General features: G+C 32.7%; 1 protein-coding gene across 1 annotated transcript; it reads right to left on the reverse strand.

Moving 5' to 3' along the window:
* Positions 1-4,166: 4,166 nt before the first annotated feature.
* LOC148603649 (pancreas transcription factor 1 subunit alpha-like) lies at positions 4,167-5,767 on the reverse strand. Its single transcript, XM_088553601.1, has 2 exons — positions 5,268-5,767; positions 4,167-4,719 (listed from the first exon to the last, which is right to left on the reverse strand). Exons 1-2 carry the CDS (start codon positions 5,695-5,697, stop codon positions 4,541-4,543), a joined length of 609 nt encoding a protein of 202 aa, XP_088409727.1. The 5' UTR covers positions 5,698-5,767; the 3' UTR covers positions 4,167-4,540.
* Between the last annotated feature and the right edge of the window lie 13,129 nt (positions 5,768-18,896).

An 18,896-nucleotide genomic window follows, 5' to 3' on the forward strand; every position in this document is an offset into this window, starting at 1 on the left:
CAGTTTATATTGTAAATTGCACAGGCTACTCCATTTTTCGTGTTGATTTTGAGCTTTAAATATGACAATTGTTTGTTTGCACAAAAAGATATTATTGTCACTGCAAATTGTAATGGCGCACTTTAATATTGACAATAGATAACTGTATCTATGGCAGTTTTACACAGGAGGCACGCGTTTTGCGAATGTGCACTTTTGTTAAAGATGCATGTCTTAGTCATTTAGAAAAGAGAGACAATATTGTTGTCCCATTGTTAAGTATGTAGTCAACAAAATTCACGATGAAGTGAATACATTTGAAAATATAACTTGGATGAAAACCCAACCAACACCAACATACATGTACATCCATTTTTATTCATAGACAATAACTGTTTGCTAATTTGAAATAAACAAAAATGCTATAAGATTGAGGCTTAGAATCGAAGAAGACGCCAGGCTTTGTCGAGAGCTTTATCCGATTTGTGTCGAGAGGTCAACAATAAATATATACTGTCAATACATTATTGTTCCTCAAATACATGTATATAGAATAACCACTAATAAAATTCCAGAAAAATTTGACAAGTCGATTTTTGTCAATTTTTTTAAACATCCTAAAGTCTTTCAGAAAGTCACATTAATGATAAAAATATACCAGTAAGAATTATTTTTTGTATCTATACGGTTGAAAGGAAATTAAATTAGTTCAAACAATCTATTGATATTATTTTGCTGCACTGACCACTTTATATAGAGAATACACTTTTCCTCCACTTTCTAATCAATCTTCATTACTTTGAATGTGACATTAACAGGACATAAAAGATAGATGTACTCACACCACTAAGAAAGTTGACAAAAAATTGAACGTATCATCTTTTAGAGGAGACTAGGAGAGCCATTAATAACCAACGCATGGTATATTTTAGTTTACATCTCCATCCATATATTTTAGTTTACATATTTTAGTTTACATTTCCACCCAAATATTTTAGTTTACATTTCCACCCAGATATTTTAGTTAACATTTCCACCCAGATATTTTAGTTTACATTTCCACCCAGATATTTTAGTTTACATATTTTAGTTTACATTTCTACCCATATATTTTAGTTTACATTTCCACCCAGATATTTTAGTTAATATTTCCACCCAGATATTTTAGTTTACATTTCCACCCAGATATTTTAGTTAATATTTCCACCGAGATATTTTAGTTTACATTTCCACCCAGATATTTTAGTTAATATTTCCACCCAGATATTTTAGTTAATATTTCCACCCAGATATTTTAGTTTACATTTCCACCCAGATATTTTAGTTTACATATTTTAGTTTACATTTCTACCCATATATTTTAGTTTACATTTCCACCCAGATATTTTAGTTAATATTTCCACCCAGATATTTTAGTTTACATTTCCACCCAGATATTTTAGTTAATATTTCCACCGAGATATTTTAGTTTACATTTCCACCCAGATATTTTAGTTAATATTTCCACCCAGACATTTTAGTTAATATTTCCACCCAGATATTTTAGTTTACATTTCCACCCAGATATTTTAGTAAATATTTCCACTCAGATATTTTAGTTTACATTTCCACCCAGATATTTTAGTTTACATTTCCACCCAGATATTTTAGTTTACATTTCCACCCATATCTATCTGCATTAAGACCACGATATGGATGTAACCAAACATTACAAATACATCGCATCTATTTTAATGGATTTAAGTTAATCTTTTGATTGCTTACCGCATGATCTTTTACATCAGAAATTAAAAGCATATGGATTGTCTCAAAATGCACTCTTACTCATAAAAAAACTGCCTCTCTGACAGAAATCAGTCAGTGAAACTTGGTACAGCACAGAGTGAATGGCAAAACATTTACAAAGAAGTTCCACATGATTCAATTCTCAGACCTGTACTGTTCAACATCTTCATAAATGACATCTTCCACTTCTCAAAAAATAGCACTATATACAATTACTAGTATGCAGATGACAACACACTACCTTATGCACATCACAACATAGACATGGTTATACAAAATCTAAAATCTGACAGTTTAGAACTAATAGATTGGTAAATCTAAAATCTGACAGTTTATCACTTATAGATTGGTTTTCCAGGCATCAAATAAAGGCAAATCCAGAAAAGTTTCAGGTTTTGACTGTAGGGAAAAACAGGAAATAAAAATATAAGCTTTAATTTGTCTGGAAATACAATCAATTGTGAAAATGAAGTAAGTCTTCTTGGGGAAACCATTGATTTTGAACTGAAATTCAACAGTCACATCTTAAATATTTGCAAAAAAGGCATCAAACCTTTAAATACTCAAGAGAATCCGAAAATACCTAAACAAATTGGGCAAACTTACTATATGCCATTCTTACATATTATCAAATTTTAACATTTGTCCACTCAGTTGGCACTTCTGTAGCAAAAGCAATACAAACAAAATTGAAAAAATCCAGGATAGGACACTCCGGTTTATTCAGGAAGACTATCACAGTGACTATGAACAACTACTATATAAACATAATCAGACGGATAAGATCTATGGCAATCGAAGTATTTAACATCATACACAAAAGAAGTCCATCATACTTACATGACTTAATAAACATTAAAAATATTTCTTATATACCAAAATTTGGCAGCCGTTCCATCAGTAAGAACAAACACATATGGCATTTAATCATTCACGTATACTGCGGTCAAGCTATGAAACGAGCTGCCAAACAACATTAGAACTCATATTTCTTTCAGTCAGTTTAAAAGTCTCGGTAATGGATGGAATGGCAGTTCGTGCAAATGCACAGCACATACATAACCTCACGCTTTTGTTAAAATAGCACTTTTTGTGTTTATGTATACTGGTTGCTTATAGTGCTATCTGATTCTGCTATCATCAATGATAATTTGGTTAATATGCTTATTGCTAGCTCCTTCATTTTTAGCCTCAGTTTATCTATTGTCTAAGTTCATTTTTATAGTTTGCATGTACATGTATATAATTGAAGGACAGAACATAGTGTGACGTTGGCGTAGGAAGCAAAAACTTATTGGTAGTGATTTTGATATAGGGACACCATGCCTCACCGCCAAAATTGTTGGTACGACATACCGTGTCTGTCATAATTATTGGCACGTTCGGTACCAACCGTACCGGTTCCTACGCCCAAGTGTATGTCTTGTGTGTCACGTGTATCATTGTATGTTGTATATGTCGATTTTAAAAGCTCAGAATGTTTTAGATGCATGCGCCGACTTTAAATAAAGCTTTTGAACTTTGAAGTACCTAAAGCTTAAGAATTGATAATTATAACAGGATATGGACTTCCCATCTTTGACATACCCCTTTTCATTGGCACTTCGTGATATGTTCGATTTTCTTTCCATAAGACCCACTTAAACAGAAGAGTCCCTAGTGACAACACTTAAGTACTTGTTACTGAACCCTATATCATTATTTTAAAGTCATGACATAGTGGCAAACCTATTAATGAATCCACCACTATCTGGGACGTAGAGGTTGACGTTTATGCGGATATTGATCAATCATTGTGCAAACCCGTTATCAGAGGATTAGCATCCGAATTTGTATTGGTTTGGCAAGTCAGACGGCTTGCTAAATGGGGTGAGTATGCGCGACGTATAAGAACTGTTTTTTGGTGTTTTTTTTTTTTTTTTTTTTTTTTTTTTTGTAATTGTTTTTATTTTGTTTGTTTAGTTTAGTTTTGTGTTGATTTAAACTGTTTTTTTTATTCTTGTAAAATTAATTTGTCTTGAATATAAACTCAAATAACGGCATACCGTGTTTATTGGTAAGGTGGCTGCTTTGCATACCGTAAAGGGGCTGCTACACCCCCCCCCCCACACACACACACACAGTAGGTGAAAAATTTAAAATACCTATTTAAAGTATACAGGTCTTCCGTAATGTATAGAGAAGAGCATCACACTTATCAAATGTTTTTAAACGAAAGTTTCATATTCTTTAATTTTTTTATATATTTTGTTTCTTATTATTTTTTTGCTTTGTTTTGTTTTGTTTTGTTTTTTTGTTAGTTTTATTTTGTTTTGTTTGTTTGTTTGTTTGTTTGTTTGTTTGTTTTTTGTTTGTTGTTGTTGTTTTTTTCTTTTTTCTTTTTTCCTTTTTTTTTTGGGGGGGGGGGGGTGGGGGGTTCGCGTTAAATACTCGACTTCCCGATCTCAGTTGTATACAGGAAAAGCAAACATGTTATAAATATTTGATTTATAAATTTTAAACAAAATAATAAAATATTATAAGCAATAAATGAGCAATACACAAAATAACTAAATTCTCGTTGTACAGTCAAGTTGTCTTTTATCACAGCCTTGTAGCAATTAATGCATTATCACGCATTAAAACGGGAATGTCAATCTACGCACTTCTCACGCCTGTATCACTGGAACCGTTTCGAGACTTTTGATAACCTTCCATGGGAACGCGTCATCTTGATAAGAACCAAGGGATTACGGATGGGGTGCAATTTGGGTACACCCAAAATATTGTCAAGTGTTCATCGATAATTCGTAAAGTCACTTGCATAGTTAGATAAATTAATAAGATCGGATTCGGTCGGATTTTCCGGGATCCATATTTTAGCACTGTATTTATTGTTACCGACTTTATTCAGGTTCTTACTATCCGTCCAAGATAAGGAATGTCCCAATAGTTCGTCCTCTCGACAGATCAAATCTGAAAAATAGAGATAAGACAAATGTGAAACTATGCCAGTGTCAAAACAAGACGAGATAACATGAGATTTTGTCAAGTACAACTCATTACATAACATTTTAATGTTAGAAAACTTATTCACGGTTCTTCTTTTTTTACGTCTTCTAAGATGGGGATAATTTTACACGTGCATTTATTTGTTTGTTGTTTGTCCGTCTGTCCTAATTATTTTATTGTTCTGAATTCGTACTGACTTCCGAAGGCAAACAAAATTGTATTTTACTACATAATTGCAATATTTAAAGTTAAATTGCAAAGAAACACATTTTGGGCATAAAAATCGGTCGTTGGTTTCCACAAAAAAACCTTTTAAACTAAATTACAATTTACACAAGAAAAAAAATAACAAAATAGAAACCTATAATAAAATGATCATAAAAAATGGTGAGTTTTAGAAACTCAATCTCACCATATCATTAAGTACAGTGTGTTTGTTGGTGAATCATTTGCACCTTTAGTAATCACTATGTATAAAAATAGTGAAAAATAAATTATTAAAAACAACCTACCAGAAAAATGGCAGCGCACGATAACTTTCTCTTGTCTATTTGTCTCCATAGTTTTGTCCTGGGAGAAATCATTGCAGCTTTCCACAATCCCTGATAAATAGCCTATATACCGAATAGCCAGTTTCAAGGTATCAACCTTAGACAGTTTCCTCTCTGTTGTGATACTGGAAGGAATGCACTGACGTAAACATTCAAAAGCCTGGTTAATGGACTTCATCCGTCGTCTCTCCCGCATGTTAGCAGCCTTCCGCTGGTGCATCTTCTTAGGAGGAAACTGTTTAAGAGCATCACCAGTATTTTCAAAGTTTTTGAGAAAAACATTCTCCTGATCCGAATCGTTTGAGCTAGGAGAGTCCAAACAGGTGCTGTAATCTACAGCATCGTAAAAGTCCAGAAAATCGTCCTCCAAAGCGTATAGATAACTTTCCATAATTGATTTATATAAGATAAACTTTAAAGTGTGCCGTTCCCGTGCCTAATAGTTCAATAGTTATGTATAAACGATCCATATTTATATATTATAACTTAAAGAAGACCGGCACGTGGGTTCAATATAAATCGACCAATCAGAGAGCGTGTCGCGTGCTTCGTTTGGTGTAATCTAAGTTTATTGACAAATAAGAAAACTATCATTTTAACGAAGTCAAATTTGATACGGCAGGGTTATCACAATCTTTTACCTGTGACATTCTGGCTGGGTATTATTCGGGTACCTATTGTCATTGGGCTTTATCGCTGTAATACCCCGAAAGATACCAGCGTCTTTAATATCATTATGTTAAATCGCTTCAATGTGTCACTCGTCGTTTTTAAATTTCAATTAGAACCTTACGTTTTATCACTTTTAAATAAAGTGAATTATCATTTTTACATAACATTAACGATAAAATAACGGTTTTGAATTATCGATATAATTGGTGAAATTGCCGAATTGATATTGTAAATTTCCAATAAGATTTTTTAAAGAGCCTTTCCTATGTTTCTACAACGAAAGTCATCAACGAGTACAAGTCATGTATATATCTATACATATACGTGCACTCATCCTACCGATCCAACTGGTTGCAATCCTGGTGACGGGTAAGGAAAACAGATTGCGTTATTATCATCAACTTCATATTACATGATAATGAGAAACCAATAAATGTGAAGAATAAAGTTCGACATTTATTGATTCAGTTTTGTTTGTTTGTTTGTTTGTTTGTTTGTTTATTCGTTTAATTCAGTCTAATCACGGTAAATGAAAGTTGAAATAAAAATGCAAGTCATAATTTAAGTAAAAAATTGAAGGACTACTATTTCTATATCACATGTAAAATGTCCCACAGTGAAAAATAAAACGTCTGCATGGACCATGTAATGAAGATCAAAACATTTTTTTTATGTTCGTCATAGCCTCTTAAGTAATCAACGGTTACTTCCCTAGAAATGGTGTAGAAGGAGGAACCCGATGACTTGCCAATCGGAAAACACTTGGTCCTTCCAGTGGCAGTTTCGGGGATGTTTCCTGGGCTTGGAACCCCTTTTGTCGGAACAGTTTGATAATTTGGGGCAAAATTTTTAAAAACTTAGTTAGTAATGACCTGAAACCCCAATTTTTATTGGACAAAAAACCCCTTTCTTAAACGTTTGGATTAGGCCTTGCCACCCCGATCCCTAAGTGTAAAATATTTCACTTTGTTCACATCTAAAAGACGATATTGTGCCCTAATGTATGACCAACTGCATTTTGCATTCTGTCGGCAGAAGCTTCTGTTTGGAATGAACAACCCTTACATAGCTGACAATAGAGTAAAAAAAAATGGCTTAAAATTAAATTAGAGCGGACAGAAATATGTTCTTAATCAATGTTGTTTTGTTGTTGTTGTTGTTGTTTTTTTTGGCATTCAACGTTTTGAAATCAAGACAGGAAATATCACAACGAGTCGTTTTGTATGAGATATCATGTTCTGTGGAAGTTTTCATTATTTATTAGTACATGTATCATGACGGTAGCCTACAATGATCTTAAGAAAAAACAGATAAAGTTTCAGTCACTGGAGCATTGTAGTGAATGCTAGTTATACATAACACATAGTTCTAACTCTATATTCTCTACTTAGATTTTACTTGTTTCGTTTGCATATATATACAAAATTTTAATGTAATTGTACATGTAAAAAAATTGTGTGTATGTTTTATGTTTGTATGGTGTCAGGACAAACCGTTCGTGGAATACTTACTTTGAATGCACATATATTACTTAAAGGGGAATTGAAGAGCTTCAATGTCCGTTTTATTACATTTTGCCTGTTCGTAAAACCATTAAAAACGAAATTATGTACAATAATTGATTCTTCAAGTGTCACAATAAATTCATAAAATGTTGAATTAGTGACAAATAAAGTCAAGAAAAAATAACAATGAGACAATAAATTTTTAGTTTTTAAATCGCCATAATTGACAATGAAACGGACAGACAAAGATGGATGGAAGACGCCAGTTTGGGTACTCCAACTCCGGGTCAACAACTCTCAACTTGACAAAAACCCTTTCATACGCAGTTTGGTGCATGTGTTTGCTTCACCGTTTAAGTGATGTGGCAAAATGCGCTTTGTTGACATTTCAGGTCGTTTATAAACAAATTGGGAAGGTAAAGTAGCTTAAGGGCGTTTATGTAATGGATTTGAGAAATATTAAAATTGAAACATTTCTATAGATTGAATAAGACGCGGAAAGAAAGTGAGTTTAGATTTAATTCTAAAGATTTTCTTTGAGAATCAAAGACGCAATTGTAACGAAGTTTCTTTTGTTTTGGTGTCACAGGTTACTACCTGAGATACACCCTAAACATGGAGGTCGAGAACGGTCCTACTTCCTTGTGCCTTACCCGAACTTTATTTCATAAATTATTTATTTTGAGAAAACAAGCATAACTATGAGATTGAACGAAACTCTCGCTCTGAGAAGACGTACTTAATATCGCGAAATTCCGGTTACTAATATAAAGGCGGATATAAAAGGCGGCATTGCACCTCTCATCTCCATTAACAGTTATATGATATGAATAATTAACTAAATTGTTTACGAGAATATAGTAATTTACCTTATTTCTTAAACAAATCGTTGAAATTGTACTCTTAGTTGATCACTCGAAAGTTAACCTTTGGGTTAGTTGTAGCCTTTTCTTGTACACAAAAAGGCCAGAATTTAATATTTTTATTTTACATGTATCTTAAAACATTTTATGAAGTTGGTCGCATATTACAAGAAAAATATATATACGTATAAATTTCGAAATTATTGATCATAGATTGAAAATATTTGGAAATACAATGTTTAAAGTCTAATGACAATGTACACTAAAGTTTCATTCATTGCCAATATTTCTTAAAACATGAACTCAACTAGTTTTGATAACAGAACGAGCTGACTTTTGATATTAGAAATAAACTATCGACACTAGAAGTAGTTTACATAACTCCTTTGTATCTGTCGTATGTACACTTCAACAAATTAAAGCGTGTATATTGCTTTCAATTGAAATACCGTTTAGCAATAATAGGCTCTATATTCATAACTGGCTACTATAATTGTATTAAGTAAGTCAACTATTAATTGATTGAAATAGATTTCTCGAGTATATGATAATTATTTAAAGACATCGAATAGTTCAATTGAATAGTCGAATTGATTTTTTGTAAATTGTATATTGTGAATTGTATATTGTAAATTGTATTTTCAAAATATGTGTTATTTTACAATGAAATATGTTTAAACTACAGTGTAACAGTTAAAGGAAAAACGAATTGTACATTTAAACATTAAAAATTAGAGGGAAAACTGCATAAAACTTCGGAATTAAGGTCATGACCTGGAGCTGCCCTGTTACCATGTAAAAACTATGACAATAACCTTATGAATAAATATTTTACTTTCTCACAGCAAAACGTAAAGAAAAAAGTTACAAAAGAAATTAAAAATGAAATTTAAATGAATTTTCTAACACCTTTCAAATGATTGTTAATCACAGAGCATATAATTTACTGGTATGCCACAGTTTACCAATAGTGGAAGAAAGTATTTACACCAGCGAAGAATCAAATAACAAAATATTTATTCAAGAAAGGTAATAGAGAGAGCTCAAGTGTTTAGACTATAAGACTTTCATCGGCTTTACAAGGTAATTGTTTACTAAGGAATAACAATGGTATTGTCACGATTAACTAAGATCAATAGCGTGTTTACTTAATAGAGTAACTTTCTAATGTGTAAAGGAGTCCGACAGAGAGCAGGACTAGATCTCTGCCTTTATAGTCCATTTATAAACAAACTGTTACTAAGACTGAATTTTGCCTTATGTCTCGGCGGGAAAATTGACATTTGTACCAATAAACTCTCATTTTCTTACAAGCAAAATCTAAGGAGCATGTGAATTTCAAGACAATCCACAGTCTGCTTGTAGCTGGTCGCAAAAAAGCAACATAATTTCTTTTCAAAGGGATATACAACAAAAGATTTCCACAATTTAAAAAAAAATCATTTGAAAATATTTCTATGTTTTAATTTTATTGCCTATCATATAACTGCTTTGACTGTTAATTTTTACAATTATCAGCCATCTTCATTTTTAAATGGTGTGTAAATGTTGGTTTTTGATCCAATCTTTATTTATAAATCATATGATCCAAATTTTAAAGATCATTAATTTGTCTTAGAAATGTTTTTTTTATCTGCATTTGTTCAATTTGTTTAATTAGCGAATCATCTCATGGCCATGCAGCATGTTTTAAGAATCCGAAATTCCCATATAAAAAACTCCAATAAACAATTACTTTAGCACTAGATGAAAGCGAAATGAACAAACGTCTTGCCTCTAGGAAAAATGATGGCAAGCTGTCTTTCTATGCACCATATATACTTTCTAAGATATTCTTTCGATTTAAAAAAGCGCCAAATTTATTTCCGCGGTCAGGCACCTCGAGTTTAAATTTCAAAATCAAGTTTTAAACAAAGAAACCGATGGGTTTAAAATTTGCTTTTAATGTATAAAACAACGTAGCGATAGAAAACATGCGAATAATTAGCTTTACTTCATTTTATCATAGTTGATCTCTTTTAAAGTTATTCCTCATTTCGATATTTCTGGTGGAGAAAATGTCTGTATACAGCCTACAGACCCATTCAGATCAGCTTCGAACGTATTAATTTTCGCGGTTGCCAAGTTTCGCGGCAATTTATGATAAAGAATACATCATAGGGTCTTTATAAAGAAACTAATGCATTTAATGGGTTGTGTCCTCATTGTATGACTAATGATGTACCTTGGTTCTCAACCCCGCATGGGAAAAATTGGGATTCATGATATTACATACGATGAGGACATAACTTTATATAGGTTTAAACTGGTCTGGAGCTGGTATGTCATTTAAACTGGTCTGGAGCTGGTATGTCATTTAAACTGGTCTGGAGCTGGTATGTCATTTAAACTGTTCTGGAGCTGGTATGTCATTTAAACTGGTCTGGAGCTGGTATGTCATTTAAACTGGTCTGGAGCTGGTATGTCATTTAAACTGGTCTGGAGCTGGTATGTCATTTAAACTGGTCTGGAGCTGGTATGTCATTTAAACTGGTCTGGAGCTGGTATGTCATTTAAACTGGTCTGGAGCTGGTATGTCATTTAAACTGGTCTGGAGCTGGTATGTCATTTAAACTGGTCTGGAGCTGGTATGTCATTTAAACTGGTCTGGAGCTGGTATGTCATTTAAACTGGTCTGGAGCTGGTATGTCATTTAAACTGGTCTGGAGCTGGTATGTCATTTAAACTGGTCTGGAGCTGGTATGTCATTTAAACTGGTCTGGAGCTGGTATGTCATTTAAACTGGTCTGGAGCTGGTATGTCATTTAAACTGGTCTGGAGCTGGTATGTCATTTAAACTGGTCTGGAGCTGGTATGTCATTTAAACTGGTCTGGAGCTGGTATGTCATTTAAACTGGTCTGGAGCTGGTATGTCATTTAAACTGGTCTGGAGCTGGTATGTCATTCAACTGCTAGTAGTCCTTTGTTACATTTGTCTAACATGTAATTATTTCTTTATTTATGCTTTAACAAGGGACTCACTCTGACTGACTTTTTTAACTAATTTGTAGGTACTAGTATGTTTAAGTGTTTAATATTTTTCCACAGTGGCCAGCTTGAAAAGAGGAGGGTTGTGATCATGCCAAAATACTTAAACACCGCCACATTCTTTGCGCCTATCATACGTCAGGAATGTCTTACATGTACTTCTGTATGTTTGTTCGTTTTCACTTTTATTTTACTATATGATGCTGGAGTATATAGAGGCAACTATTTCGCTGTATCTGTGTATAATTTTGTTTTTGGGGCCAGATGCAGCCTGCCCAGCGGTGTGAGGGTTTCCTCGTCATTCATTTATGACCAATGGGTGGCCTTGAACTGACATTTTTTCATCCCGTTGGTTTTGTTGTCTCTTTGATATACTCACCACAGGGGCGGACCGAGGATTTTAGATTAAGGGGCGCAGAGTTAAAATTTCGCCGAGCGGAGCGAGGTAAAAAAAAAATTTTAGGTTAAATTTTTTAAATATTCTTCTAGAGTGGGTGCAATGTTGATATCTTTTGTAGTAAAATTAACGAGAGCTTAAATTTCAACCTAAAACCGCCTAAATCTATCCATGATATCCTATGCTTCGAAAATTTTAGGAGGGGCGCACGACCGCTACGCCCCCGCATGAATCCGCCCTTGCACCATATCCATTCTCCTTATAAATTACAGTAAAACCTGACTAAACCGAGACCCTTTTTGACTGAACGATTGTTTGGTTGAGGCAGATGTTCGTTTTAGAATATTAACTGATATGGAGGGATTTCGGAAGATGTCGGGTTTAGATTGGTTCCTCTGTTGATGTCGAGCTTGTATTAAACAGGTTTAACCACATAATCTTCCGCATGTTATCAAATAAGTCTAATACTCTTATCATATACACTGTCAACTGTTATCATTTATGGTTGCAACCAATATTTGAAACCTCGTTTCGATGCTTGCAGATATATTTTGACGCTCACGCGGCCGGAATGAACTTACCTAACTTGCATACCGTTTAATTTGAACTTAATCCCACGTAATAAAAACACATTACTCTTTAAGAATAACCTAACATTAACAGTCATGGATGTAGGAAAAAAGCCCTAAAGGTGTTTAAGTTGTACTCATTAAACAATATTTTATAAATTATTAAGTACTAAAGTCAATTTGCGGATCTGAAAATCAATTTTTAAAAATGTAAGAGAAGATATAAGTTTCTATTTCTATGATATGGTTATGAATCAAGACCCATAAATATGAAAAATATAATTTTTTTAAGTACCATTAAGAGTAACTGGTCTTAAAAACGCCCAAAATAAGATCTTGAAACTATACGATCTACAATGTCTCAAAACAGAAGATTTTTCTCCATTTAATTTTTTAAATCGTAAAACTAAATTCATATAAATTTTCATCAAGCAACATCACACTATCTAGACACGCGATTGGGAAGGGGACCTCAGCAATGGTCTATTTGCGATTGGGAAGGGGACTTCAGCAATGGTCCTTTTGCGATTGGGAGGGGGACTTCAGCAATGGTCCATTTCAATTTTGACTGTGACACAGCTGACTGTAAGTGGTCATGGTGACCTGTCAAATAATCTCATTCTTATCATAATGTCAACACAGATGACCGTTAAAGTCACCAGTAAAACATAATCACAGGATTATGACGGATGTAAATACTTAGAAGGTTAAATCTTAGGTAATTTCTATCAACAATCTTGCTGTGCTTTTAATGATATCCTAATTTTATAGCAACTGAAGTGTTGAAATAAACTACCCGAGTGGGTACAATCGATATTCGTGATGAAATGTAATAGCAAAGTGTTTCGCAAATACATCAATATAATAATTACTTTGACTAGTTTTGTTGGGGGTTTAAAACTGATAGTCTGCCTCACGAAATGTATGTTAAGGTCGTATATGCATGTAGGCTCAAGTCTACCGACAAAGATGTGCGTAAATTATTTTTTGCACATTGTTGCACAGTTGAAAGTCACTATCGAAGCCTTCTCAATTTGAATCGATTCCTTAATTTCTACCCTTGCCATTTTTTATTTCAATGACAGAAAATGTCCAAATATCACAACAACACTAATAACCACTCTCCCACAGTTGTCAAGTCAGAAATGCGATGTCCTAATTCGAAAGCAATTAGTCTTCTAACAAACTGAGGATCAGTTAGGGTCAAAATGTCCAGACCACCAAACCACTTCATACCCGACCCTAGGCTCACGTGCTGACCTATGGGTCACATTGCATTTCCTTAAAGCCATTTTATTGCACTTCAAAAACATTCAAACCTTGTTAACTAGAGATGGGAAATGCGAAACGATGGATCGTTTATATCCTCTCGCTCCGTGTGTCCTTTCATCATGGTGGTCATTTCATGTCGGCAATATGTTTCTGGATACTAATACTGAAAGAGCAGATGTACGATATAACGCCTGATTAAGTTTCTATTAATTACACAAATATTCACTGAATAAAAGGCATGCTAAACATTGTCAACAGGGCCTTATCAAGTTGTTGCAATTAAAACGAACGTATTAAAACGATGCTGCGTTTTTACTTGTAAGAAACCATGATTCATCTTTCAGGCGAAATCTTACCTTTTTTATCATATAAAACTGCGGATTAATTCGTTATTCCATTTTTGTTTGTTTGTTAGTTTGTTTGTTTTGTTTTTTTTTTTTTTTGTTTTTCGGTTTGTTTGGTTGTTGTTTTTTTTTTTACACAGATTCTCTTTCAATGAATGACTAAGTAGTATGGAAACTCGTTAGTGTCAGGTGTTTTTATTTTAATTTTTTTTAAGTGGTTTAAACGACTTAGTCTCTCGTTATAGCGACTAAACTCGTTTAATTACTTAGTCTCTCGTTATAATAACTAAACTAATTCTTTTAAGCGACTTAGTATCTCGTCACAAAACGACATTGTATCTCGTTATACCGAGTTTGTAATACGTTAAACCGACTTTGTATGTCGTTATGACGACTAAGTATCTCGATCGTTATAACGACTAAGCTAAATCGAAATAACGACTAATTATCCCGTTATAACGACTTATTGTTAGTTATTTAAATGTTGTTTTACTTTGGCAAACGGAAGTGGACAAATAGTTATTTTTTTTTTTATACAGAATACATTTTTATTAGTAATTGATTTTTTTTCAATTTTAGAAATTTCAATTAAAAAAAACAGGACAGGAAGAAAAAATTCTTATATTAGAGATTGACTTTTTGATATAAAAAAAATAAAGGCGAAGGGTTATTTGAGACTCTTATTTGCCAAAGATACAACTGAATATTAATCTAGACGTCTTGAAAGTGTTAAATGTGATTTTGGAGAATTGTTTCCATAACAACTAAGGAAATACAACTGTTTCTGAACAAATATACCACTTTTAAAGAAATTCTGTTTATTCATACTTCATAGTCGTTTTCCGGTCATATTTCAAGCAGAGAAATAGTGTTCACACCCAAAAACTACTTCATATTTAGAGCATACAGTTATTATAACAGTGTTTCATATGTTAAAATATGAAGTTTTTTTCTTGGAATGCGGAAATAGTTTTCATGATATAAATCTGCCAAAACAAAAACAAAAACATTTTAAATAAAAAATGGCCATTTCATGACCCGGCCAGCGAAAGCTATATTTTTATATAGCCTAGCTGGTCGAGTGGTCTAGGGCGCTGTACTTTGTGCAGACGGTTGCCATAGATGTCACAGTTGTATGAGCTCGAGTCCCGCGGAGGAAACGACAAAGAATTTGACGGTTTTAACATCGTTGGGAATTTCCAGACCCTTTTAAAAGTTTACATTATCTTCCCTGTAACAATTTGATCCGATGGAGTAGTTTCATTCTAAGACGTTTGTATAATATTGATTTTTTTGTGTGACATGTATGATGTTAGTTTGATCCTCTATCCTACATAACAACTCCTAGATGAGCTGTCCTGTACATGTATATAATACTTGCTATGTTTTGAACATTTTTATGTCATTATACAAGAGTTGACATTTTTGGCTATAATCACCTATACCTTTCAAGTATTAAAAAAATTTTCAAAAATTAATTCTTAATGATAAAATAACCTCAACGATCTTTTTGATAGTAGGAATTTATTTTTCTAGATATAAAGTGTGATTTTTTAATATTAGTTTTGGTTTTATTCTAAGATATTGTTTTTAATACATAATAAACAGCTTCTTATATAAAACCTTTTTAATACTGAAAAGCGACTTTTAAGTAAAAAAAATAGTATTTTTTATATACGAAATTGATTTTTGTGTGTATGAATATGAATATTCAACACTAAAAAGTATTTTTTAATATAAGAAAATGAATGTTAAATATAAAAAAATATCGTTTTCTTACACTAGTTTAGGCCATTTTGGCTTGCCATTTTATTTCATATTGGCATAGTCGTTATAACGAGATACTAAGTGGTTACTAAGTCGTTATAACGCCTTAGAAATAAAACACCACATGGCACTAATGGGCTTCTGTAACCAAGAACTTGTTATCTGGTTACTTTCCTTCGTCATGAATTATATTTCTTTGCATAATTGTATAACATTCAGCTTTTGTTGTTATGTTTCAATACGAACAAAAATGTAATGAAAAATATAAACATATGCACTACACAACACAGTACTCCCTCCTGCTTCAAGTGATTAAAGTACCATAATTCAGGAGCAAAAACCAGAAAATAGTAATAACAAAAGAAATCACCTTCTATGAAGACAAAATATATCCCTTAATGTGAGTGGTGTTTTTCTTTTTTCGCGTTATTTTACGAAGCCAGACAGACGGACGATCAGAGGAACCATCGATACATCTTTATTCATGGTAAAAATGTGGGCGTTTAAAATGCATGTGCTCTCCTGTAAAATGCAGAGATCACCCGACAGACATTGATAATAGTGTCATCAATATTTATCTGATTTGTTTACTTTAATTACCCCAATACATCACGTTTCTTGGTTTACTGGGTCCACATAATCTCCCCTTTACAATATGAGTTTACCACATAAACCACAAACTATATACTGAAACCAACATTTATATACTATTTTCTGAAAACTTCTTAACTTTTAAGTCGACAAGTTTGCAGAAAAAGTAGCACATACTGTCATCGAATGATTTTGAAATAGTATCTACTTTAGATGTAACGAAATACAAAAAAAACCATTGGGCATACTGCATCCAATAGTGTTCTTGTCGATATTGACATATACATGTATCTTTTATTTTGATGAAATTTATTATTTTTAATTTAAATAATATCATGTACAATATTTAAATTTATATTTTTACAGTTTTTTTCCAATGCGGTATTTCATTTTTTCTACTTTCAAAGAGCCATCAATTGCTAGTGTAGTTAGTGATTGTTAATGTAACTCAAGTAAAGCGAATGTGTTCAAAGCCTTTCCCAATTTTATTCCGTTGATGATGAGTTTAATACTAAGTTCATTGTACTGATCAGTTCATTTTTTCCCATAAAGGCGACAAAATCAAACCTCGTCAGTCTTGTTAACATTTACAGTAATGAACGGGGCCTAAATGATTTGTTTCCAGGTAACAACGTTTTTCGTAGGAAACAACATATCAATAAAACTTATCGCACCTAGATTGTCGAAATCTCTATCTTTTCTGAAGATACATCTAATGTGATAACTATGTGTAGAAACTTCATGAAGATTTTTGTACAGCAAAGTTTCATTTGTGCCTGAAAATGAAATCTATTTAATATCATATTTCTTGTCAAATCAACATCTTTGAAAATATCTTGCTGAGTAGGATGCAATTAGGAAAAACAACCGAAAACACAGAGAAACAGTACCCCTCCACCTACACTGACTAAAGAACACTCTAGCACCGGTACCAACTAGATAAGATATTACAAGCCTTGCAAAATCCGGTGAATTTAAATGAACTCTCTGACTTTATGATCAGTTACCGTTATCTTCCATTCGATACGCATCGTCTTTGTGTAAACTGCTGTATTGTTTAAGTAGCAATCGTTCATATATCTAACTTAGTTTGAGGAAGATACACCTCAAGTGCTATGAGCTTCAATAGCCATAATATTTTGATAATATATCTTGCACACCTTTAGTAGGGACCCTTCAATTAATCCTCTCTTAAGACCGACAATGGCCTATGTAGCGTTATTGTTTACTTAGAAGTGTAATCATTCTATGATAGTTTGGACTAATCAGGTAGTACTTCAGTGATCGCGTGACCGTCACACGAGGGCAACAAAAATATAAGATAAAAAACAGGTCAAGTTTTAAATACAGATATATTGCATAACCATAAAAAAGATTTTCAGAAGAAGAAAAAAAAACGATTAGAATAGTTCCGTTCAAGTGTAAAGTGCGATGACAATGGTAACAAGAAGCATTGGGCTCATTATTGATCAGAGAAAGTCTAAGTTTTATTTATATGAAATATTTTGTATTCATAAAATAAAAACGACGTAATTACTAGAACAGAAACAGAAAATCTTTATAAAAATAAGAAAACAAAAAGAAAAAGCATAATCAATAAGAAATTTAATTTTCTTGGACAAATTCATTTGATTTGACTGCAGAAGACATTTCTACAAACTACTTTTAGACGAACGATAGAAGCCATGTTTGGATAAAGGTTTCGTATGTATGGACGCTGACGTATCAACAAACGTGAAACAACTAGATGTGCGCGTAGAAATCGTTGATAGAAATGCAAAGACATGGGTCACCCAAATTAACATGAAAGAATAAATGAGGCAATTTGAATGGGAGTAGTAAATATATCGTACAGTTATTTTGATAACTTTTTACATCTTTAATACTTTTAAGAATTAATATAAATATAGGAGATATGGTATGATTGCTATTGAGACAGTCATTCACCAATAGCCAAGCAACGAACAAATGATCGTACAGTCTTCAATGATGGACAGGACCCAAACCATAATGCAAGCCGTACAGGACCCACAAAATGGTGTAAAACTATTCATAAAGGACGAATATCGACATTATCTATAAAAAAACGTAAAAAAGTAAAAAAGAATAACAATTAATAATACATACCTCCTGTTTAAATTTCTATGTTAGCAATTATGCATAATATCTAAACATTCACGAAAATATATATTACATCTAAACATGCCAGTTACTGTATATATTTACTGAAATTTACAGTAACAATAATTCTTAATTATACACTTTTACTATAACATATATATACATATGTATGTAACATATTAACATATTGACCCAATTAACGTTAATGCATCATGAATAAAGATAGTCTCACAAATTACTAATGTGTATGTTTAGTTACTTGCATAAAATAGATCAATATAGTTGATTTGTTAACTGCGTTTTGTAAAAATGCATCTACTATGACCTTTGATAAAGGTTAAACCTGACTTAAAAAATGAAACATGAGTCGCAAACTTTTTCAAAATATATCATCTTTTGTATGCGTTGAGTAAAAAGGATTGAAATGCATATTTCATCTTTTTTGTATTTGTTGAATACATG

The sequence above is a fragment of the Perna viridis genome, chromosome 11, assembly GCF_037379345.1.
Source record: "Perna viridis isolate PV_CMFRI_1.1 ecotype Kerala chromosome 11, ASM3737934v1, whole genome shotgun sequence".
NCBI classification, from domain to species: Eukaryota; Metazoa; Mollusca; class Bivalvia; order Mytilida; family Mytilidae; genus Perna; species Perna viridis.

What these genes read in the sequence shown, in the direction of transcription:
- LOC148603649 (XM_088553601.1), bottom strand. Translation starts at nt 5,697, where the DNA reads ATGGAAAGTTATCTATACGCTTTGGAGGACGATTTTCTGGACTTTTAC. An exon ending in CGTGCGCTGCCATTTTTCTG is followed by an intron (nt 4,720 to 5,267) that starts GTAGGTTGTTTT and finishes TCTATTTTTCAG; the next exon opens with ATTTGATCTGTCGAGAGGAC.